This window comes from Aspergillus lucknowensis (genome assembly GCF_044049455.1).
Source record: "Aspergillus lucknowensis strain CBS 449.75 chromosome Unknown BJX67scaffold_13, whole genome shotgun sequence".
Classification (NCBI taxonomy): Eukaryota; Fungi; Ascomycota; class Eurotiomycetes; order Eurotiales; family Aspergillaceae; genus Aspergillus; species Aspergillus lucknowensis.
In genome coordinates, this window is record NW_027263557.1 from 278,004 (window position 1) to 300,451 (window position 22,448).

At 51.4% G+C, this 22,448-nt stretch overlaps 10 protein-coding genes across 10 annotated transcripts; 5 read left to right on the forward strand and 5 right to left on the reverse strand.

The window, feature by feature from the left end:
* Nucleotides 1-556: 556 nt before the first annotated feature.
* On the forward strand, nt 557-1,123 carry BJX67DRAFT_349799 (uncharacterized protein). Its single transcript, XM_071028779.1, has one exon. The coding sequence runs from the start codon at nt 735-737 to the stop codon at nt 1,083-1,085; it is 351 nt and encodes a 116-aa protein (XP_070887542.1). The 5' UTR covers nt 557-734; the 3' UTR covers nt 1,086-1,123.
* Nucleotides 1,124-2,552, reverse strand: BJX67DRAFT_349800 (putative sulfate/molybdate transporter; the record flags this gene model as incomplete). The annotated part of the gene is made up of 1 exon (XM_071028780.1): nt 1,124-2,552. The coding sequence occupies one exon, from the start codon at nt 2,550-2,552 to the stop codon at nt 1,245-1,247; it is 1,308 nt and encodes a 435-aa protein (XP_070887543.1). The 3' UTR covers nt 1,124-1,244.
* A 1,200-nt stretch (nt 2,553-3,752) lies between these two features.
* Nucleotides 3,753-4,468, forward strand: BJX67DRAFT_349802 (uncharacterized protein). Its single transcript, XM_071028781.1, has one exon. It carries the CDS (start codon nt 3,967-3,969, stop codon nt 4,135-4,137), a length of 171 nt encoding a protein of 56 aa, XP_070887544.1. The 5' UTR covers nt 3,753-3,966; the 3' UTR covers nt 4,138-4,468.
* A 255-nt stretch (nt 4,469-4,723) lies between these two features.
* On the forward strand, nt 4,724-6,926 carry BJX67DRAFT_387329 (beta-N-acetylhexosaminidase; the record flags this gene model as incomplete). The annotated part of the gene is made up of 3 exons (XM_071034203.1): nt 4,724-4,742; nt 4,818-5,599; nt 5,634-6,926. 3 exons carry the CDS (start codon nt 4,724-4,726, stop codon nt 6,924-6,926), a joined length of 2,094 nt encoding a protein of 697 aa, XP_070887545.1.
* Nucleotides 6,927-7,318: 392 nt separating this feature from the next.
* BJX67DRAFT_379942 (cytochrome P450) lies at nt 7,319-8,969 on the reverse strand (the record flags this gene model as incomplete). The annotated part of the gene is made up of 3 exons (XM_071032687.1): nt 7,319-8,095; nt 8,153-8,694; nt 8,753-8,969. The coding sequence occupies 3 exons, from the start codon at nt 8,967-8,969 to the stop codon at nt 7,319-7,321; spliced, it is 1,536 nt and encodes a 511-aa protein (XP_070887546.1).
* Nucleotides 8,970-9,645: 676 nt separating this feature from the next.
* Nucleotides 9,646-10,011, reverse strand: BJX67DRAFT_45312 (uncharacterized protein). Its single transcript, XM_071035025.1, has one exon. It carries the CDS (start codon nt 9,957-9,959, stop codon nt 9,759-9,761), a length of 201 nt encoding a protein of 66 aa, XP_070887547.1. The 5' UTR covers nt 9,960-10,011; the 3' UTR covers nt 9,646-9,758.
* A 1,320-nt stretch (nt 10,012-11,331) lies between these two features.
* On the forward strand, nt 11,332-12,191 carry BJX67DRAFT_45316 (uncharacterized protein). Its single transcript, XM_071035026.1, has one exon. The coding sequence runs from the start codon at nt 11,496-11,498 to the stop codon at nt 11,949-11,951; it is 456 nt and encodes a 151-aa protein (XP_070887548.1). The 5' UTR covers nt 11,332-11,495; the 3' UTR covers nt 11,952-12,191.
* A 1,156-nt stretch (nt 12,192-13,347) lies between these two features.
* BJX67DRAFT_379943 (ubiquitin-binding TORC1 subunit KOG1) lies at nt 13,348-17,929 on the forward strand (the record flags this gene model as incomplete). The annotated part of the gene is made up of 5 exons (XM_071032688.1): nt 13,348-13,818; nt 13,870-16,907; nt 16,957-17,290; nt 17,341-17,678; nt 17,740-17,929. 5 exons carry the CDS (start codon nt 13,348-13,350, stop codon nt 17,927-17,929), a joined length of 4,371 nt encoding a protein of 1,456 aa, XP_070887549.1.
* An 854-nt stretch (nt 17,930-18,783) lies between these two features.
* BJX67DRAFT_379944 (uncharacterized protein) lies at nt 18,784-20,610 on the reverse strand (the record flags this gene model as incomplete). The annotated part of the gene is made up of 1 exon (XM_071032689.1): nt 18,784-20,610. The coding sequence occupies one exon, from the start codon at nt 20,608-20,610 to the stop codon at nt 18,784-18,786; it is 1,827 nt and encodes a 608-aa protein (XP_070887550.1).
* Nucleotides 20,611-21,169: 559 nt separating this feature from the next.
* On the reverse strand, nt 21,170-22,134 carry BJX67DRAFT_45396 (uncharacterized protein). Its single transcript, XM_071035027.1, has 3 exons — nt 21,875-22,134; nt 21,337-21,802; nt 21,170-21,281 (listed from the first exon to the last, which is right to left on the reverse strand). Exons 1-2 carry the CDS (start codon nt 21,939-21,941, stop codon nt 21,357-21,359), a joined length of 513 nt encoding a protein of 170 aa, XP_070887551.1. The 5' UTR covers nt 21,942-22,134; the 3' UTR covers nt 21,170-21,281; nt 21,337-21,356.
* Between the last annotated feature and the right edge of the window lie 314 nt (nt 22,135-22,448).

The following is a 22,448-nucleotide window of genomic DNA, read 5'->3' on the forward strand; positions in this document are numbered from 1 at the left end:
GGTCTCTTAGCCCGAGCCCTATGCCGTCTCAATCCTCAAGTGCGCGGCGCGAGGTGGTACCTCTTGTCTCAAACCCTCCAACGCACTTGTATTCTTTCTGCTTGGCTACTGCAAGAATAAAGTGGTGCATCCTAGGTACTGGATGCAATGGAGAGAGCTATAGAAAGTCATGAGAGAGGGTATACGCCGTCAAGCGGCTTCGGCTCAGTCCAAGAAGCCCGATGCACGGGTAGCTATGCGTCTTCTAAAAGCTGCCAGGAAGGCAAAGTCGCGGGCGATTAAGCTCTTTTCCAGATCTGTATTTCTACTCGTAGTTTGCTGGTACTGTGAATACCTACTGGATTCTATACCAGTGAGGAGATCTCCTTATCGGCGAGATTTGGCGCTGCAGTTGGTCGGGTCATGGGTATAGCTTCATATTACCCGTTTCGGTTAGCTAGGGAGGTTTTCCTGGGAAGTCCACCTGGGCACTGGGTTGTCGATTGTTGACCACCCATAAATTGAGTTATCTTTGCATCATTCTTTAATCCACTGGCGGGTTTCATCTGCCCCTATGATAAAATAAGCTCCTGAGTGACACAATCCAGTACTCCATCAATGACATCAACCTTGCCACACAGCAAAATTAATGTACTCCCTCATCCCTTCCAATTCCAACCAAGCTTTTTCCAATTACATATTGCTTCACCTGAACTGAAAATACATCCCAATAAAAATCAACTTCAAATTCAAAAATGAACGTCTCGTCCAGCTCCACCTACTACAGCTCAACGAGCACAACAGACGGCACGAACACAAAAACCACCGAGTCGGGCCACCGCTACACCAAAGCCGCACACACAGAGCCAGACGGCACGACCACCGTTCGCACGATCCGCCAGGACCTCGGAGAGCCTGTTGTCGTCGAGGAACATCGGTATGATCAGGCTGGAAGGGAGTTGGCCGTTCTCCCGGACGCTAGGAGCGGGGGGATGAGGAAGATTGAGGATATTGGGGATGAGGAGGATGAGGTTGATGATGATTATAAGGAGGAAGAGGAGGAGGAAGAGGAAGATGAGGAGGACGTGGATTTTGAGAGGGTTTAGGTCTACTTTTGGGTTGATGCTTGGTGGACGGTTTGGTGGGTGAAGTTGAATTGATATTGAAATGATCCGCGATATGCGATGTACCATAATTTAATCTACTGTTTTTAGGTTCTCGTCAATGTCGTAATGTGTATACTCATGGTGCTCATGTATCCGAAGTTAAGGAAGACGCACTCGCCCTTCCGACCAGCGGCGTCGAGTGCGTTGGATGAGAGCCGGCAGTTCGTAGGCCCAATGGCAGAGCATACCCGCCACGAATCCGACAGCATCATTCTTGAATCCAACCAGCAGCCCAACGGTAACCATCATCACCATCCATCTCCTCGTGCGTTCCTCCTCGTCCGCGTGAAATCGAGACGAATCGCCCACGTCCTCCGCGTGGCGCGCGAGATCTCGCGCGCCAGAAGTATTCAGACTCTCCCCGACACGAACAAGTTCCATACCGGCCGCAATAACCATAACCGCAAGCAAGGCCTTCGGGAAACGATGCAGCAAACCGACCAGACTTTCTCCAAAGACAAGACCAACGACTAACTTGACGAGACCGAGAAAGATGACACTCGCTCCGGAACGAGCGCCGAATCGGTACTGTCCTGCTAGTCCTCCAGAGCCGTGGCACACAGGCATAGCCCCGAACCAGACTCCTATCAGGTTCATGGCTGAGACACTGAGACCGATGGACGTTACGGAGGGTGTCGGGACTGATGGGAGGAGGTCGGCGGCTAGATGGACGACTGCTACGACCGAGTTCAGTGTCGTGAGAGGGAGCTGGCCTAGGCCGGCATTGATGGCTCCAATGGACCATTCCGAGCCGACGGGGACAACGGTGTATGGGTTCCAGAACAAGAAGGACGGGAGGCTAGACGCTAGTGCGCTGCGAATAATAGCGAGGACGAGACCGATGACGAAGACGACAAGAGCGTATGGTAGTCGTTTGGCAGTGGAATTTGTTAGAAGAAGCGCGATGAAGACCCCAATTGCCCAGAGACGATTATCGGCCCATGATGGATGGATCCAGCCAAGGCTGTGGAGGGTCGTGCATGCGGCCATCACGAGAGATAGTCCCGCTCCGACCTGGATGCCCTTTACCACTGGAATGGGGATGACACGAGTGAACCACTGGAGGAGACCCGTAACGCTTCCGACAAAGAGGATGACAGCTACGAATAACCCAGCAGCTGCAATTGATCCAGGCGAGAACGACCGGGCGATTGCAACGGCGGCGATAGCTTTCATGGGCTGGACTGGAAGCGGGATACCGAAGAAAAGGCCAGTAAGAATGTTGAAAAGGCCGGAGAAAATGAGAGTGCTGGCAAGTGAAACAGTGCCATTGGCCGCGAGAGCGAGAGCGATGGGGAGAAATGTGCCTAGGTCTCCGAGGGAGCCAGCGATTTCAGACACGGAGTGCCGCCGAAATGTCGTGACATTGTACTTAGTGATGGATTGGATTTGGGAGGGAAATGTCATCTAAACTGGTTAGTGGCCTGTATACAAACAAGAGAGATAGGAGGAGACAAACAGTGTAACTGATTTCAACGGACTTGGGTATCACCAAGCACTGTTTGCTCTGAGATGAAGTTCAGCGGGGCGGTCGTCTTCAAGATGGGGGGCAACAAGGCATCGGAGCTAGGCCGAAAGTGGCATATTTGATCCCAGGCACATGTAAACTCCACGGGAAACACACAACCTGGAACCAACTCTAACTCAAGCAATTCCCGAAGGACGGGTCCGAGGGCGTTGTATTTACGACTATGGCTTGGTAATCGGGGGACTTGATCTGCCTCGAGACAGTTTGGCTAGGGTTGGGCGTCTTCATCGTTGAAGATGCACCTCTCTGTACCACCACTTGCAGTGACCGAGTTGTCCTATTCTCATGGGCCTCCGATACTATCTGCTCGAGGCTGATTCAGGACGACACTGATGCCTGATAATGTCAAGCGAGGAGAACCTTCTCTGAGCGACGTGATGTACCATCCCGGATGGTGTACTGTGCTGTTCGTTCGGCAAACCGGACAAATGAATCCGCTGGGCGGCTCAGCTGTCTTTATTATTTCAGTCCCTCAGTTGCTTGACGTTTTGTATCTGTTGTTGCATTACAAGTGGCTCCAGAGGCCCTCTGAAAATTGGCCCGACCCCCGGCTAAAATACCACAGATGCGCACTCACGGTTCGTCCTCTTCATGTGCGAAGCCAATTGGATCATCTGTAGGCGGATGCACACTCTAGTGGCCACTCGGAAGAAATAATTGGCAAAGCACTATGGTATTCCTCGGGAGCAGGTTGTTATTCTGACGAAGGTAGACTATGCAATTGACGCCGTCAACCAACTACCAATTGGCCAAATGCTCGATAAAAAGAAACAACATCTCGTGAACCGAGTTGGGCTTTCCCGCAAGCATATCATTGATGTGGTTACAGAAAGCGTACGGCGGCTCGGTACCTATATTGACGTGCTTCAACTACATTGAATTGACCGGATGTCTGCCCCGAGGAGATTATGGGAGCACTAAATGATGCCGTCGAGAGCGGCCAGGTCCGATATCTCGGAGCCAGCTCGATGGCAGCATGGAAGTGCCAAAAGCTGCAGTACATCACTGACAAGCACGGCTGGCAAAAGTTCATCTCGATGCAGAATTACTACAATCTTTACCACGAGGAGGAACGAGAGATGAATCCGCTATGTATGGACCTCGGAGTCGGAGTGCGGTCATGGAGCCGACTGGCTCGCGGGGTGCTTGCCCACAGATGGGACTATCGGACATCGAAGCGAGAACAGACCGACAGGTTACTGAAGAACTTGGTCCGGGGCTAGAAAGCCAACATGCTGGACGAGGAGATATCTCGGCCGCGTAGAAGAGATTGCGACGAAGAGGGGAGTACCTATGGCCACAGGGGCTTTGGCTTGGACATTAAGTAAAGGGACTTACCCGATCATGGGGCTCAGGAGTCGCGAGAGAATTGATCAGGCTGTTGAGGCGGTGGGCCTTCGTCTGGCAGAGGAGGAAATTGGGTACCTGGAGGAGCCATATCGACCAAAACAGATCTCATATTGATGCTTTTCTGTTGTAAGAATCCCGAAATCTGCGTTATCTGGATAGAAAAACGTTTAACTCATTTATGATGTCAGTCACAGATTGTGTGGGAATACTTGTGGATTAGGTGTATTCGCAAAACGTTTGGGGAGCAAGGGACTGTATCCCCTCAGCCTGAGACCCGATTTTGAACAGCCCTAGGAGTTTATGGGATTGGTCAAGAGTGAGCTGTTGAATGAGGCCTCTTGGTAGTGTTGGGTCTGAGAGCGGACACACCAAATAGTCGGCGCCTGACAAGGGTTGCAAGCTGCAGGTCGGGTTCTGATGGACTTGGCTGTTTGAAGAATCCTTCTTCTTGCACCGTAGAGATAATGGGGGTCGAGAAGAGCAAAGCCTCTCCAAATCCTGAAATCCATTGATGTGCTTATCACTTGCCTTCCGTGGTCTAGCAGCTCCCGATTCGCTGGTGCAAATAATCATGCCAAGTGACCACACGAGCCCCCTCTTTACCTCTCTACATGTAACTGCAACGGTAGCAACCTTGAAGCTATAAAATAAATACCGAGGATGTTCTCGCGAGTCCACTCCGTCGTCCGTTAGAGACATCATGGGAGGTGCCTATCCTGGTATTGTAGCGGCACTCTTGCTCTCTATACCAGCTCTTGCATCCGTTGCATCCCCATTTCAACTTTTGCCACCAGTCCCTGTCTTCAGTGAGGAGGAGAGTGTCTGGGATGCCAAAAGCAGCTGCAAGACGATCTACATTGACGGGAGATTTGCCTCCAAGAAAGACAGCGATGGGTTGACTCTCATCCCACCGAGCAGCCATGACTTTGCCGGGGTCTTCCTCGAAGACCTCAACCATCTCACCGGCTTCAACTGGTCCCTCGAGACCGTCGATTCGCTGCCGGACACTTCAGCCAACGGTGCAATTATTCTGGGTGAATTTACCGGAAACCCCTCGCCAATGGCATACGAGAATGGCATCGCCACATCCGAAGGTTATGAACTGGACATTTCGCCCGAGGCGGTATTCATCGGTGGCACCGGTGCGAGGGGTATGTGGTGGGGGACTCGGACTGTCCTGCAGATGCTTCTTGTCGGGAACAACACTCTTCCTGCTGGCAGGACAAGAGATGCTCCCGCCTACGCCACGCGCGGGTACATGATCGACGCCGGACGCAAATGGTACGACAAGGACTTCCTCAAGGAGATGTGTAGCTACGCATCCTTCTTCAAGATGAATGAGTTCCACTATCACCTCAGTGACAATTACCCGCTTAGTCGCGGGCACAACGAGACCTGGCAAGATGTCTATAGCCACTTTAGCCTCCTACCAGAGGACGAGTCCCTGAGAGGGATTATACATGGCCGCGAAAACGAGACACTTTCGCGAGCGGACTACGCCGATCTTCAGAGCCACTGTGCGCGACGCGGTATTGCTGTTGTCCCTGAAATTGAGGCCCCGGGCCACTGTCTTTATGTGACGAAGTGGAAGCCCGAACTCTCACTAAGAGAAGCGCGATCTGCTGAATCTTTCGCACCCCGATACTATCCCTACTATCCAACGCATCTGGGCGGAATTTCTTCCCTGGTTTGATGTGAAGGAGGTTCATGTTGGCGCGGATGAGTATGATGCTACTCTAGCGGATGATTATATCCGGTTCGTCAACGAGATGGCCGACTTTGTCAATGCCACCTCGGGGAAGAGCATCCGGATCTGGGGCACGCCTATGGAAGAACCGGAGGACGCGAACCTCATCATCAACCCGGCCATCATCATACAACACTGGCAGTATGGTCAGTCTGATCCTCTCGAACTCGTCAAACAGGGCCACCACATCATTAACTCGAATGACTGGTGGGCCTACATGGGCCTCAAAAACGACCACACCCCTATCTACCCTGCGACATATCCGCAATTCTTCAACGAGTCGCGCATTTTGGACTTCGCTGAACAGCCAGGGTGGCAGTGGACGCCCGCAGACTTCAACAACGTTAACACGACGCAGCAGTTACCTGATAGCTCGCCGCTCAACAAGGGCGCCGTATTAGCCGCCTGGAACGACAACGGGCCGGACGCCTCGACAAAGCTCGAGATGTACTACACTCTGCGACGAGGTATTGCTCTTGTCGGCGCCCGCGCGTGGAGCGGTGCTCGGGGACCGGAGGTCCAGCCGGAGACAGTGGCTGCTAGCATCGACTTTCTCTCACCCCTAGCACCGGCGCAGAATCTCGACCGCGTTATTACTCCTGACGATGGAAATGGCCGCATTTGTTCATGGACACGGGCCTCTACCGAAACCGGTACAAACCACGCCACCCTTGGCATGGGCAGCAAAGGGATGAACTACACCCTCACACTCATCGCCACAGGGCCCTTCAATCTTTCCAGCACCGACAACAGCCTCTCCCTCAGGCAAGATGGAACGTTACTTTTCACCGAAGACGGGTACATTTACCCGCTCCGCTCGGTAACACCTGAGGATGCCCTCGAGCTAGATCCCGGCCACCCAGGGCGGATCTGGGTGAATACTTCGTCGACGCACGAGCAGATCACTATAAACATGAGAGACAAGGCACCTGTGTTGATAACTATCTCCACCGACGCTGAGCACGGGGCAGTTGTTTGGCTAGATGGATCGTTAGCTGGACGGTTTGAGGTATTTGTGTATGGAGGCAAGAATTTGGAGTTCAGTTGGAGTCAGATGGCGTTTGTGGCGCCTCTTGAGGAGGTACTGGGGGATGGCTTGGTGGGGTTAGTGGTTGAAGGGGGGACTAGGTTCGACGAAGGCCGCAATCCTACCTGATACCATACTCTAGCTATGTTGACATAGCAATATCTTGAAAGGATATTCTATTCACGTTTACATGGGTGTTGCCTTTCCTTCTCGACTGAAGAGTTATATGATGAGTTCTTGCATATTATTCTTTCACAAAGTTCTTGACCCTGTTAATTATAGTCTGTTGCTGGGAACTAACTTAGAAAGAGCAAGTTCATGTCAGGCCTATGTTTGTTGCCTGAGGTTATTCAGCAATAAATCACTTGCCTGGTCTCAAAACACACAACCTTCAAAAAGCGTCACTTCATTCTCTCCATCTTGAGACAAAACCCCTCTATAAAACCCCTCTTTATCCATCACCAAGTCTGATAACGATCGCTCCTTTCTTACTCAATCAATGATCTGCCATCAAACAGGCCTCATGGGTCACTCCTCCGCCCAAGTCTTACAACCAGCCCTTTGGAATCCGCCTTCGGAGCCGGGTCGAAGAAGTCATGCGCCATGTCAATGTCTTCCCTCGTCACCCCCATCAACGTTATCTCATAACGCCGAAAGACTGTGGCTAACACAAGGTACAACTCTGCATACGCAAGATGCATCCCAAGACACATTCTTGAACCCTTACTAAAGGGCACGAAATGTCTTCCCATGATTTTACCCCGGGTTTGGGGGTCTAACTCAAGCCAACGCTCTGGACGGAACGACCGCGGCTCCGGGAATACGGCGGGGTTATCATGCATGAATATCGAGGTCATCCCCACTGGTGTTCCAGCCGGAATCTCCATCCCAGCGCATTGGAGCGGTCCTTCGGCGATCAGCTGGAGCCGGTGTGTTACGCCATATGCCATTCGGAGACCCTCCCATATACATGCTGTGAGGTATGGGAGGCGTTCCAGCTGTGACGGGTCGGGCATATTGAGGGGATCGGTGTCAGCAAGAGCCGTGTCGAGCTCGGCTCGGAGATTATGTAGAATTCGTGGATTGTCCTGAATGTGGAATATGATTGTTTTCAGAGCGTTCCCTGTGGTCAGTGTTCCGGCGCCGATGAGGATTTGGCCTTCGCCTTTCAACCGTTGCACGGTCTTCTCTGCCGGCGGTAGATCCCCAGCCAGCAGTGTATCAAACACCGTCAATGGGCGTGAGGACGTCGCGCTCGGTTTCGTGTCGGCTAGAGATTGAACCTGGCTATTCATTCTCTACTTTTGTCAATCGTTTTCCTGGTCAAGTGGCGCCAAAAGGAATGACCAACATACATCCTGGACTTCATACAGAAGTGCAACGCTAGGAGCGACCACCCGGGCTATTGCACGTGGTACACGCCAGAGGAGTGGAAGGATCCAAGGGCACTGTTTCACTAGATGACCCAGCTCCGACGGAGCCGCGACCATCTCCACCCAGTCTGCGGCGAAGTTAGGGCTATGAACAAGGTTCAGAGTACGACCGAAACAATACTCGGTGATAACATCCGCCGCGAAGACTGTGAACGCCAGGCCTAGGTCGACAGTACTGCCAGAGAAGCATATTTCGTCCAATCTATGGCATAACTGCCGGAGCCGGTCTTGGATTTGGGGGGTCATACGTTGGATCGCTGTCCGCGAGAAAAGAGGATTCAAAGCCGCTCGCCGAATCCTATGGTGATCATGCTGGACAGTCGAGAAGGCCGACGTATTGTTACCGAACATCCTGGCGGCCCATGGCCATTTATGGCGTCTTCGAGTCGGTCCTGTGTAAAGAACAGGATAGAAGTCGGGGTCTTGCACGTGAAGCTCGAAAGGATTGATGCGGACAACAGGACCTGGGGGTTCTCGTCAGTCGCGACCCTTGTCCGGCCAAACTCAAAGGGCTAAGCAAACCATATTGCTGATGCATTTTCTCGATCTGTCGAAAGTACTGGCCTCGCTGAATGACGTCGTAGTAGAACTCATTCCAGAACGTCACGGCGGCTAATTTGGGACCTGGGAAGTTTGCGATAGGGCTGAAATAAAGTCTCTTGACGCATATTCCCAGACAGTAGGTAAATGTGAATGCCAATAGTACTGCCCATCCTGGAATATTGATGCTCGATAGCATCTTTCCTCGTTCGATATGTTGATCTGGCTGAACTGAACAGACGCTCAGCTCTTAGTTATAACTGCCATCCGCCGCTTGTTAGACAGGTCAGGCATGACCGCTGATATATAGACCTACTGCATTGAAGACGCGGTGAGAAGGCCTGAAACTCAATTCCAGCCTTTCTCAGTCATACAGGGAGCTAACGAAATCTCGCAGCTGTGGGCGTAAGGAGGAATGAAGCTTCATTGAAGGAATCACCTTACATACATGAGTCAATGCAGGTTATCACCACCTCCAGCCACACTGGCTCCCCATCTTTTACATCATTTCCTGCACCATCGCCTCCACTACGCTCTTCACACTCGATGCAAAGCCAGAGGCAACTGATTCTGACCCTGCGCCTTCTGCGTAATCAATTGAGCAACCCAGGATCTGTGGCCCGAGCATATTCACCGCAAAGACGAGGTCATAGTCCCATGGATCATCAAAGCATTTTAGGCTCCAGCGCACGTCCCCAGCGGCCATGTCTAGACTCTCAGTGCGACTGTTACGAATGTTCACGAGCGTCGCGACCCCCCTAGCGTCGAGGTTGACTTGCTGGGAACGCGGAGCCCAGGCTCTCTGAAACACGTGTGCGTTGCTCGTGAACGTGTCGAGCAAGTTCCACTACAGTTACGCCGGGTATAACAATCAATTGACAAGCTGGGAGTCAGATGAAGAGGCCACGGCGGTCTCGATTCCAGGGGTATCCACGAGTCTATCCGAGAGCACGTAGTCAAACACAACAGGTTGCTTACCGAGCTGCTTCTATAACGCAATACCCCAAGCCATCATGAAGAAGCTCGACATTGTGGTTTCGTTGGCCTTACAGATCCCACATACTGACGTGCTCGGGAGTGTTAGTTCAAGGGGAAAAGTGAACACGACACCAGCCGGAGATAATGTGTGGGTCGCGATGGGAGAGACATCATTCCGCGATGATTGAGCCTGACTCAGATAGATTGGCATGCATTACATGTTTAATTCTCTTATAGTCTTTGGTCCTCCTTTTTGATATTTTGACTCCCTATTGTGGTGTTCCGGGTTTTTTGTTGGTGGTGTACTGGACGGTTGACATAGGAATCGCGAGCTCACCGCCAATCTTTGAATTAGACAAACCGTTCAAAGTCATTCCAATAATAACACTTTGGAGATGTGGATTTAGCTCCTTTCCATGTATTCTATTAGGGTTAATGGCCCTTAAAGGCCTGCGTGGACCAGCAGCGTCGTGTTGGCATTTTGAATTTTTAAAAACAAGGGTTCCCGCAGCGCGAAAACGGGACACAGAAATGGGCCGGAGACTCGTGCCGGGAACTGTAACATGCTCTGATGACTGTGTGCCTGGGGTCTTGTCTTCGGCGGCAAGGGGTTTGGAAAATTATGAGAGTTTGCCTCAACAATGGGCTCTGGCGTGTTGGTGTTTGATGAAGCAGGAGGAGTGATTGGTGAACTATCAGCCCCCAGAGTTAAGGTACCTGCCCACGCTTCTCGAACAAGGGCTTGCCCCTATAAAGGTGCGAAACCTTGAAAAGAGGCGCAAGTGAGATCTTTGAGGGATAACAATTGAGGTGAGTTCATCCGTCCGAAAATCCGAGACATCGTGAAACTCGACAATCGGACGGTGTTATTGTCCCGGATGCCATCTGAGACGATTGACATCTGCCAGAGAGTAACTATAAGAGTCGAGAAGCGCAAAGGGAGCGAAATATTTCCAGATTCAACATCAAGTCAAAGAACGATCTTCTTCAATGCGCGGGAACAAATAATCTTGAAGCTCTCCTTCGTATTTCATATGCCTACGGGTGCCCTAACCACGAAGGGACGCCCATGGAGCGGTCTGCATCTAGCGGCCTCAACGAGCCTGATAGCTGAGGCCCATTCGAGCCGCAGAGAGGGAGTCCCCTGGCAAGACCCTGCGGAGACCTATTGAAGCGATGCACAAAGATCTTGTTTCCTCTCCGGCTCTTCCCGAATCAAGCGCCCAGAAATGGCGATCATTGAACCAGTGTATGCATTGCATACATACGCGAGGCGAAACATGAGGTTCGGATCAAAGCCAAACGGATCTGGTCTCAACTCTATATCGATACTCTTCTCGTTATAGCTAAAGTGACTCGTCATATACTTTGAGCGTTAACGTCATGCAGCCGATCTGCTTGGTCTCCTTGCATCCACAACTATACTGAGTCACTGGGCCCAGCCACCTCGTTCTTGGCTCGGGATTAATCAGTTCAGAAACGTCCGGACATAATTGCGCAAGGGTTACACTCACCGTCACGATGAAATCGATCCTTAAGGACCGATATATGTAGGTTCATGCAGTCGCAGGCATACCAGCGAATAGTAACTAGGTACGTTTTCTTAAACCTCATCTGATTCAGGAACTGGCTCTCGACAAAATGGATGGGACCAAAAAGAGCCTGGAGGGTCTAGGCCAGCAACAAGGATGGTAGGTATGGTTGCACCTGCGTAGTTGGAGCTCTGCGCTGCGTACCTCGGACCTTGATGCAATCCCCGGGTCTTTGTAGCCACGGACTTCGAACCCCGCCAGTTAGTGGACTTTGCATTAAAGCTCGAGGACGCACAGGTGTATCGTTAAAGGTTTTCGATAAGTCCAGCCAATATGCCAGCCCTCCCACTCCTTCGAGGACTTTAGAGGTCCAGCATGTTGGCGGGCTAACTACTCGTTCTCTGCAGCTGGGAGGTTGTATTGGGTATATAGTCGAAGGTGGTTATACGCTGTCGCCAATGTTGAACCCGATCAGCTTGTGGTTCGGATCGTATATCTGTTTCATCCTCACAGCAGCGAAGTTTGACTCGCCATTCCGCGGCCCTTCACCGTATATCCGTGCCATCCTCCCACCTAAGGTTTGTGGCGTGCTTTCCCGTGTATGCAGGTTTCAGTCAAGAATCAAGGATGAAGAAGGGCAGCCGATTAAGCTGACTGGTCCTTCGTCATGAGGACGATGGATCAATAGTTCTCTGCCCGCTGCTAGGGCTTACACCGTTCGAGGGATCCTTCCTTGACACGATCAAGACCGAGGATGAGACCTAGGATCCTAATCTCACAAGTCCTGTTAACACTCTCCCTGAATCCTGAGACCTTAATTGAAATCGAGATGGTGACTGAAGTCATATTGTTGAGGAGATTGCGGCTTATGAGTCTTGAAGTGAGTGGATTAAATCCTTCCGTATTCGCATCGGCCTTATATCTATTAGGACATACAGATGGATCGGCTGACAGTTGGACTCTGTTGTGCACTAGTTGGAAAACAGAGACCCTGACAAATTTAAAGTGGTCAACCCTGAGCAGACTCTAGCAACTTGATGTTTATCAATAAACGCGTAGCATATAGAAGAAGTTCAACGCGATTCCAGTTCATATTGACAGCGGAGGCCGGAGAAGTATAGCGGAGGGTACACGCTGTCCGCCAGAGTGCCATCACATTTGAGGCGACTCCGCTTTGTTGGCGAAACATACCCAGCAGTTTCCCGATACGGGGATGAATTCCCAGACCATTGCTGGGTAATTAGCACCAGAGATTGCCTGTGTACGTACCTCGTCCGTTAGGACCGATCCCCGGTACGTTGGGCGCGTACACGTGGAACGGAAGAGAGTGAGTCGAGTTTCGGAAACCGAAGCCCTCTCAGCAAACACTGTGTACGAGCCTCGCAATGCGCGTAGCGTCTGTTTCGCTTTGATGATCCGTCCAACCCTCGAAGACAACAGTCTCATGAGCGCCCAAGGCGACACATCGGTGACCGCTCCGGTAATAACTTGTCATGTGGCGTACCGTCGTCACGGGTGAAGGCTCATCAGCACTTTGAGCAGGTTCAAAGATCTCTAACGCTGTCGGAGAGGACAGTCAAGAGTGCGGCTGTCAAAAGGATGTTGTGAAAGGCTCGAGACGTGCAGGGAGGTGCCGATGGAGGACCTCGTACGGAGAAGCGGCCGGAAGAACTGATTTTCCGATTGTCGCTGCCAAGACCCACCGGAAGCTCAACTCGCGCCCGCCCAGACCGACCTTCACCCACGCAGTGAGAGTCTCGGAAGCTGCATCAGGAGGTGGAGGCTGCTCTTTCAGCTTCAAAGACCGACCGAAACTCCTCGCCTTAATATCCGCCGCCCTGAAGCGCTACGACCACATATTTGCCTCCGACCTCGGAATCCTCGTCCAGGAATGACACTCGGTCTGGATTCGGTGTCTGCGCTGGGTTTCTGATAAGGTGAGCGCCCCACTGCCGAAAATCACTTCAATCCCCTATATGTGAATGGACGTCACTAACAGCGATTTCTGGCGGCAGTTGGCAGCCGACACTCCGTCCGATAGACCTACGCCATGATCATCTCTCTACCATGAGGGATCCGACGAAAGACATGGAGCAACGAAACACAACGCCAAAGCAGGCTTCCAGTTTCCAGGCTGATCCGCCGCGAAGGAGTAACCAGAAGTCGGTTCGTGTTGCCTTTGGACCCGATTTGGAGACGCATGTCCCCCCGCGCGAGAGATCCCCTGCGCCTCTGTCGACACATCACCACCGATCATTCACCTCCGTGGAACAGAAGCAGTCCCCGCAGGTTCGGCCGACCAGCTCCTCTGGCGAAAACAGCTCGAATGCCGAGAACAGCTCTCGATATACGTCAGATCAAACGTCCGATAATGCACGGCCGACGGCGGCGCTCAAGAGGGCAAAAAGTGATTACGGGCCCCGGGGAGGTTCCGATAAACCTGTGGTTATAGATAATGACGATGAAGAAGACTTTGCGATGCGGCACGGGTGGCAAGAGGAGTATACATCGAGCGAATACCTCAAGATTCTTCATTCAGTAAGCACACAGCCCGCGGTAGCCTTTGAGCGTTAACTGATTTCCCGTTAGAACTTTTACATGTATTTCACAGAAAAGCGCCATGACACAAATGGCATCCCGAGGGATCCTGTCGGGAGCTGGCCATTCCAAGACTGGCGCATGAAGGACCGCCTTAAGACCGTTTCCGCCGCCTTGGCCATATGCTTGAATATCGGCGTCGATCCTCCGGACGTCGTCAAGACGAACCCCACAGCGAAACTCGAGTGCTGGGTTGACCCTACATCCACCACCGGTGGGGGCAATAACAAGCTAATGGAGCAGATCGGAAAGAAATTGCAGGAACAATATGAGACGCTCAGCTTGAGGACACGCTACAAGCAGTACCTTGATCCCTCGGTCGACGAGACCAAGAAGTTTTGCGTTTCCCTTCGACGCAATGCCAAAGATGAAAGAGTTCTTTTCCACTACAACGGACACGGGGTTCCCCTGCCCACACAATCTGGAGAAATCTGGGTGTTCAATAAGAACTACACACAATATATCCCTGTGTCATTATACGACTTGCAACAATGGCTTGCTGGCCCCAGCCTCTTCGTCTTTGACGTCTCTCATGCTGGCAATATTGTTCACAATTTTCACACCTTTGTGGAGAAACACGAGAAAGAAAACATAGAGCAGAAAAAGCTAGATCCTAACGCGATCGTCCAAAATTATGGGGACTGTATCATTCTGGCTGCCTGCCAAAAGAATGAATCTCTCCCTACAAACCCGGATCTACCAGCGGATTTGTTCACATGTTGCCTGACTACTCCGATCGATATCGCGTTGCGGTTCTTTATACTCCAGAATCCGCTCCAGTCAAGCGTTTCCATCGATGAGTTTCGAGTTCCCGGCCGTTTACAAGACCGCAGAAGCCCTCTTGGTGAATTGTACTGGATATTCACTGCGATAACAGACACAATAGCCTGGAAGACTCTGCCACGAACTCTGTTCAAGAAACTCTTTCGCCAGGATCTCATGGTTGCTGCTCTTTTCCGAAATTTCTTGCTGAGTGAGCGGATTATGCGCACGTATAAATGTCACCCCATTTCGTCACCCGAGCTCCCAGAGACCCATAATCACCCACTTTGGAAGAGCTGGGACCTTGCTGTTGAGATGGTCCTTGCTCAACTCCCCGCGCTCATTGACCACGAGGAAGGCCGGAGACAATATGAATATCAACATTCCACTTTCTTCGCAGAGCAACTCACTGCCTTCGAGGTCTACCTATCATCTGGTCCAACGGAAAATAACCCCCCGGATCAGCTTCCCATCGTTCTTCAGGTTCTTTTGAGCCAGGCACACAGGTTACGGGCTCTGATTCTGCTGAGCAAATTTCTGGATCTAGGGCCTTGGGCTGTACATCTAGCTTTGAGCATTGGTATATTCCCCTATGTCGTCAAACTCCTTCAGTCAGCAGCCCAGGAGCTGAAACCCGTCATGGTATTTATTTGGGCGAGGATCATGGCTGTCGACCACACAGTCCAAAATGACTTGCTGAAGGACAATGGGATCCATTATTTTATCTCGATCCTTAACCCATCCTCGCCAATCCCAGTTGGTAACGCTAGCGAACACCGAGCTATGTGTGCCTTTATCGTGTCAATATTCTGCAAGAAATATCCGCAAGGTCAGACTGTGTGCCTTTCTCCCGAACTCCTTGAGTCCTGCTTAGTACACTTGTCCGACGTCGAGAATCCCCTGCTGCGGCAATGGTCCTGTCTCTGCATTAGCATGCTCTGGTTCAACTACCCAGAAGCAAAATGGATGGGAATTCGAACTACCGCCCCGGCCAGGCTCTGCGAACTCAATTTCGACCCTGTCCCTGAGGTACGGGCCGCTATGTTGCACGCCCTGACAACTTTCATCGGCATCCCGGACTTGACGGACCAGGTGGCGCAAATCGAAGAATCGCTCGCCCTCGCCGTGCTTCCTATGTCAGCAGACGGGAGTGTCCTTGTCCGAAAAGAACTTTTAGTCTTCTTCTCGGTGTTTGTGAAACGCTATCAGAACAAATTCTTAGTTGCGTCCTACGATGAACTTCAGGATGAAAAGCAGGATCTTCTCACTAAACTGGGCTACGATGGTTCACGAAAGGTCCAACCTGACGACGCAGCAAGTGCCCAAATTGTTCTGAATAACAAGCCGCAGTCAATATCGCAAAATACCACTTTCGGCACAATCTGGAAACAACTTCTGATTCTCTCTGTTGACCCCCATCCTGACATCGCCCAAGACGCAGGGGTAATTGTTGATTACATGCATTGCCATCTACTTGAGTCCCCCATGGCTACGCTAACTGAGCGAATCCGAAAGGAGATTCTGGATCTCTCAAATCGGGTGGAACAGCAGTCACAGGTTCGAGAAACGCCAAATCTGGGAAGAATCCCGCCGCCGCCCACTCCTCCCACCGCACCTCCAAAACCGGAGGGTTACTTGTCGTTGAGTCTGAGGCGGACCGCTAGCGTTGCAGCATCACTAAAGAATCTCGCGTTTGGTAACCCACAGCCGGAATCGCAACCTCCCCAGTCCCCGACGTCGCCCAAGAGCCGTCTTCCCGCAACCCCCCGGGCAAGAGCTCCTCCCGAATGGAGCCGACCTCCCGAAGTGAACGATCAACTTGCACCTCCAACAACATACCAGCAGGCCCCCGTTCCCACATCCCGCGGCTTTACACCCAGAGACCCGTCGTTGGCCCCAAGTATTCCCTTGGAAAGTAGATTCCTAGATTGGTCCACAGAGGTAAACCCAGAACTCCTCAATTTGATATGCGAGAAATATACAGAGGAATACGAGCAGCTTCTTACCCATGTCCAGTATTTCCGGGAGCCCCAGATGAAACCCAATGAGCCCGACGAGCCCGGCAGTTCGGATTATAACGAGCGCTTATGGAGGCGCAGCCGCAATGAAAAGATTATCTCAGATACCCAACCCCTCAAAGGTAAAGCAGGTAGTAATCGCTGGGATAATTCCGCCGCGCTGCTCTCGAATGGCTCCCAGCCGCTCAAGATGTGCTTTCATCAATTTGAGGACCATATAGCCGTCGCTGATGACAGGGATACCATTGCGTATGTTATGGAAAGCATCATGCAAGAACCTTCGCTGACTTCATTCTAGGATTTGGGACTGGCAGAGGCACAAGCGTCTCAACCGTTTCTCCAACAGGAACCCCCCTGGATCGAAGATCAACGAAGTTCGCTATATCAATGAAGATGACCAGGCGCTTCTGATGACTGGATCGTCCGATGGCGTTCTAAAGGTGTTTCGAAATTACGAATCACCGAAGAACGTTGAAGTCGTTACGGCCTTCAGGGCACTGCCAGAATTAATTCCTAGCAACCGAAATGCCGGCCTCGTTCTCGACTGGCAGCAGGGTCAGGGTAAGGCGCTAGTTGCCGGAGATGTCAAGGTCATCAGGGTGTGGAACGCAGCCACAGAAGTCTGTACCAACGTAAGTTGTTCCTCGTATAGCATCGGGATCCCTCTAAATTTGCGGCCCAGGACATCCCCGCGCGATCAGGTTCTTGTATAACTTCCCTAACGTCCGATCAAGTTGCGGGGAATATCTTCGTAGCTGGATTCGGAGACGGCGCCGTCCGAGTATTTGACCAACGCCTGAAACCCACAGCCTCAATGGTCAAAGTATGGCGTGAACACAAGCAATGGATCACTAATGTCCACATGCAGCGAGGTGGTCTCAGGGAGCTGATATCCGGCAGTCGAAACGGCGAAATCAGACTCTGGGATCTGAGATTAGACAACCCAATCTCGACCATTTTTGGGACCAGAGACACTCTGCGCACGCTGAGTGTTCACGAGCACGCGCCTGTGTTCATGGTGTATGTACCATACCCTTACGTCTATACAGGCCTGATGTTTGGCTAATCCTTGCCGACCCAGAGGCACGAACCGCCACGAAGTCAAAACCTACAATGTTGACGGAACCCACCTCTCAACCTTCGAGCCTTACTCCAGTTTCCTCCATCATAACCGCTCCTCCCCAATCTCCGGTACCGCCTTCCACCCGCACCGCACCCTCTTTGCCTGCGCCGCGCTCAACGATCACCACATCAACCTCGTGAGCTGTTAGATCGAGCCAACTACAGCCCTTTCACTTTCCCCAACACCTCCCACTAAGACCGTTTTCCACCCACATTTCTTGAAGCTATTCATCATTTCTTTCTCCGTCTCTACCCCGCTAACAGCACGGACACGGCGCCATTGTTCTTCAGGATGGACATTTGCTTTTCACATTCTTCTTCCCCTTCCATCGTGTTATTTTCCTCCGCACATGTAACCATCGGTATTGACTCACTTATCCATCTTTGTAATGAAGCATTTCATTTCCGGCGTTCAATGGGGACTACCTCGGGGAATTAGCACTTTGCAAAGGCCGGGTGCTATACCATATTATGTTTACTGAGCTAATGGATCCTTTTAATATGTTTTCTTTTCCTTTTTCTATTTCTCACGACCCGTGTTTTGAGTCGCCATAGTCTCTTGGCTTTGTCGCATAACGATGAAGAGTCTCTTCAGGCAGGTAGAATCTAATAGTGTGATAAGCATGCTTTTACAGAATGATACTCCCACGGGTAGATAGATAATAACAGAATTTGCTTGAGCAAATCCAGCAATTCAAGTGACTATTTTAGAATTCAGAAGCATAGCGACCGTTGTATTTATGGCGGGAACTTGGTACAAGCATTCCAGAAACAACACGCATAGTAGACTAAACCTGGGCCCCGACAGCGGCTTCCACAGCCGGCCAACACCCCAAAGCACTTCCCACCAGCCCAAGAGACGACAAGCTCGAAAACAGCCCTAAGCCCCTGAAATGCACCTCCCTTGTTGTCCGTGCTGACAATTTCCCAACTGCTCACCAAATGCTCTTCCGTACCGATCCTATCCCCCAGTAAAAGAAACGGCGATAAAGGTATCGATATTTTAGTTCACACTGCCATCACCATTCAAAGCCGTTTCATGGGATTTCCAAGAATCGAATATTGGATCCCAATCAAAGTAGCTGCGCCGCACTCCCAGGGGCGACTCGCAATAACGAGGCTCAACAGGCTTGAAATCCGCGAAGTATTTCGCCTGTTCTCCCTTTTCTAGCGACGCGTATGCATGGAGGTTAGCAATAGCGTCACCAAACGCTGAGATGATTTGCTTGGTGGTGATGCGGTCCTGTGATGAAAACGCATGCCCATTGAGGCGCTCACTCCTGTCGACAAAGTTTTCAGCAATGTTAGCAATGTGTCGGCGTAACTGGTTCTCTCCACGGCCATCTGTGTGAAACCAAGCGTTCGCCCGTTTGAGTCTTGTTTCCACGGAGGAGGCAGCGGGGTCCCCTTCGTGCAATAGGCCAGGAAGACCTGGAGGTGGTCTGATTCCTCTGACAGCTGGTGTATCTGGGGAATTGAAGGGTATCGCAAGTTCTTGCCCAACCTGTACGCCGGGTACACTAGGTTCGACGCGTGACTTGTCCGTTGTACCAGACTCGCAATGACTCTCGAACGACTTTTCTTCTGAGTTTGAAACATGGACGGCAGAGTTACTTTTGGTGGACTCGACGCTACCACCCCTTTGTATATCCGGAGCGAGTGTAATCGAGGGCTCCCTCTTGTGCTTCAGAAGTTGATCAGGTGTAGTCATGGATTTCGCCTCTGCAGGTTCGCTATCCTGAGGAATGGGCGTTAGATGGGAGTCGCTATTGGGTCCAAGGCTCAAATTGTCCAAGATGGCGTATATCTCCTCCTTTAAGGTACGTTGGGAGACACTAGTGGTTCTGGAGGATAATTTTGAATGGGCTTCGGGTAACTTCCGTGTTTTATGAGCTGCTTGTTGGATTTCTCTGGATTTTGTGGCAACGTCGAAAGTGGGTAACCTCTCACGATAATGAGTTGAAATGGTAGGTTCAGATCGAATTGTAGTGTTTCCAGTATATTGATCATACTCCGGATCAGGATGATATCCATATTGCAAGCCCGAGGTTATCTCAGGTAAATCGGTGCGATTATTACGAAGCTTCAAGCGGAAGGATTCGTAAGGCGATTTATCGTTCGGGCGATCGAAGCTTTCCCGATAGAGCTGCAAGGAGGAAGCTGGCGTGTACTGTTTCGGAAGTTGCGTCTTCTGGACAAAGGAAACGGACTCTGGTGTATCATACTGAGTCACCTGGAAGGCAGGGGTCATGTCTACTGACCAAGTTTCACGCAAGATGCGGTCCTGGCCTGCCTTCTGCACGCACGGACTTTCGGACACACAGCTACTTTCCCTTAGCTTGGTAGAATCATGGTAGCTAGCGTAGCTGAGAGGGTTTTTTTGCGGGTGGTAGTCTTCCATGCCAGGACGCCATGTCTGCCCTTGACTTATTTCTGAGTCCGCTCTATAACTCCTCCAAGAATATTCTCGCGAGTCGAGCCGTGAGGGTGGGGTCGGGTTCTCCGTTCCATCATCAAGATCAGATTTGCCTGTATTGGAGTGTGGAAGGGAGCTTTGGGAGTAGTGTTCAAAGTTATCGAATCTGTGGAGAACTGCATCCCTACCAACTTCCGCTATATGGCCGGAGCCACCAGGATCGAAGCGTTTAGCATTCTTCATGGCCTTGTTTCTCGAGTGGCTTGTTTTTGAGTATAGCTGAATCAAGGAGACTGGCTTCGATGATGCCAGTTCCTGGTCGCTACAAAGCTCGTAGTTGGGAGCTCGGCGTACGAAGGATGAAGCAATCTGAGAGCGGCTCTCGGGGCGAAACACGAATCTTTGAGCATCCATCGAGACACTTCGACGAGACGCAACCAGTCCAAATGGAGAGTGAGTGATCTCGGAGGAGCCCCAGTGGCTGGAAGCCAGGTTGCCTGGACGCTTAAGAGGTGTCGAGTGACGTGGTGGAGGCGAAGAAGACTCAGGATGGGGGGTAGGTGTGGAAAGCTGAAGATGTGATGAGGGGAGAATGAGAACGACAATTTTAGAAGACTGAAAGAAGAGTGGGCTTGAGCAAAGCATGAACTTACGAGCAGGTTGTTTTCAGAGGCCCGCCATTCACTAAGAGTGTTACCCATAGCCACCATCTTGGGCACTTCCAGCGGCTGTCTCTTTTGGAGCCTTTGACCTAAAACAGTAGATTAACACATAATCTATTGGGTTAAGGGCCAAAACATACGCTGGCTGAGTTCCTTCGACGTTGTTTCGCCGGATACCATTGCCTGAGTTCGAGAAATGAAACTGGGTACATTGCTGCTGGAGGTACCCAACAGGGGAGAGAGTGAGAAGAATTTCACCGGTTCGCAACTCCCCAACTTGGAAGACCAGGATCACTCTAAGACTACTCAGGGTCACTCCTTCCACCCGAGGGCTACGACGAGCGGTCATTAACGGAGCACATGGTCACCCCTGGTCATAGCATAGAATATTACATCCATTGAATGTAGCAGGAGAAAGGCCCTCTTGAGACGAATTAGCTGGGTCTTTTCCAAGAGAATCAGTGCAGGGAAGAAATGCATCTGAGCGTACGAAATTGGTCACCACCACCGTTGAGCACGGCTGATAGGCTCTATGTGGGAGTTCAGTGTGTCCCCAGAGGCATACCCGGAGTCTGGATATCCAGACTCAGTTCTTTTATAGCTGCTGCTCCTAGCGGCTTCGCCGCCGGCGAAGGCATGTCTAGCCCGAGCGCCCGAGCCGGAGCCATGACTACCAGTGGCAGAACTAGAGGTCTGCGTTTTACCCGGGCGTGAATACGCCGCGTTTCCGTGAGATCCATAATCATCACGGCCAGGACCACCACCATAGCGGGTGTTTGATTCAAAGCCACCAGAACCGTAAGTGCCGCGTCGCAGCCTGCTTCCGTAGCTCTCAAATCTAGTTCCGTAATCACCGTTTCGATAGCCAGGCTTAGTATTGCGACCCTCGTCCCATGGGTTGGAGTCTCGAGTACTGTATGGACCTCCATTGTTGAAGCCGTCTCCTGGATCCGAGCGGCGCCCTGGCGTTGGTAAGTTCTATACAAAAGAGCTAAATATTCGCGGTAGGCGCATACCGCGTCGTTTTGATTTGGAACACCCGCCAGTCATGGCATCCTTAACTTTATGCAGAAATTTAGACATGGTGCAGTTTTAGTAGCTTGAACTATCGGATGGCACCGTTACGGCAGAGGTTGATATCAAGGACGATTTATCGCAAGAGAGCGCAACTACCCTAATCTCGAATATTGATATTCGGGCAGCTAACCGTAGATATAGATCGGAAGATCCAAGAATGACGACGGGCCTGTTGTCTTGCTTCCGCCCTGATCCGCGGGGGCATTCGACGTCACCACTCTCTCGGCTTGGTTCACGGGGAGAGGCAGAGAGCTTAATCCTGTGATTTCCCATCCAAACCATGGCTCAGAGGCGCTGCTCTCCACAAAGCTAATGAGGATGTTGCCATCGTCAAAACTACACGGAGAGACGAACTCCTCCCAGAAACAAGCAGGATCAATCAGGCACCAAGGATGTCGATCCCACCTCAGGTGTGGACTGTTGGCGGGGAAAGGAGCGCTATGATCTGCAGTGAGATCCCAATCTCAAGAGGGGAGCACAGGATGATGCTTCGGTTCTCAGTGGATAAGTTGG

Coding starts and splice junctions, on each gene's coding strand:
- BJX67DRAFT_349799 (XM_071028779.1), top strand. CDS start 735: ATGAACGTCTCGTCCAGCTCCACCTACTACAGCTCAACGAGCACAACA.
- BJX67DRAFT_45312 (XM_071035025.1), bottom strand. CDS start 9,959: ATGCCAATCTATCTGAGTCAGGCTCAATCATCGCGGAATGATGTCTCT.
- BJX67DRAFT_349802 (XM_071028781.1), top strand. CDS start 3,967: ATGGCCACAGGGGCTTTGGCTTGGACATTAAGTAAAGGGACTTACCCG.
- BJX67DRAFT_45396 (XM_071035027.1), bottom strand. CDS start 21,941: ATGTCTAAATTTCTGCATAAAGTTAAGGATGCCATGACTGGCGGGTGT. Junction 21,803..21,874: donor TTCCAAATCAAAACGACGCG/GTATGCGCCTAC, acceptor GCTCGGATCCAG/GAGACGGCTTCAACAATGGA.
- BJX67DRAFT_45316 (XM_071035026.1), top strand. CDS start 11,496: ATGCAATCCCCGGGTCTTTGTAGCCACGGACTTCGAACCCCGCCAGTT.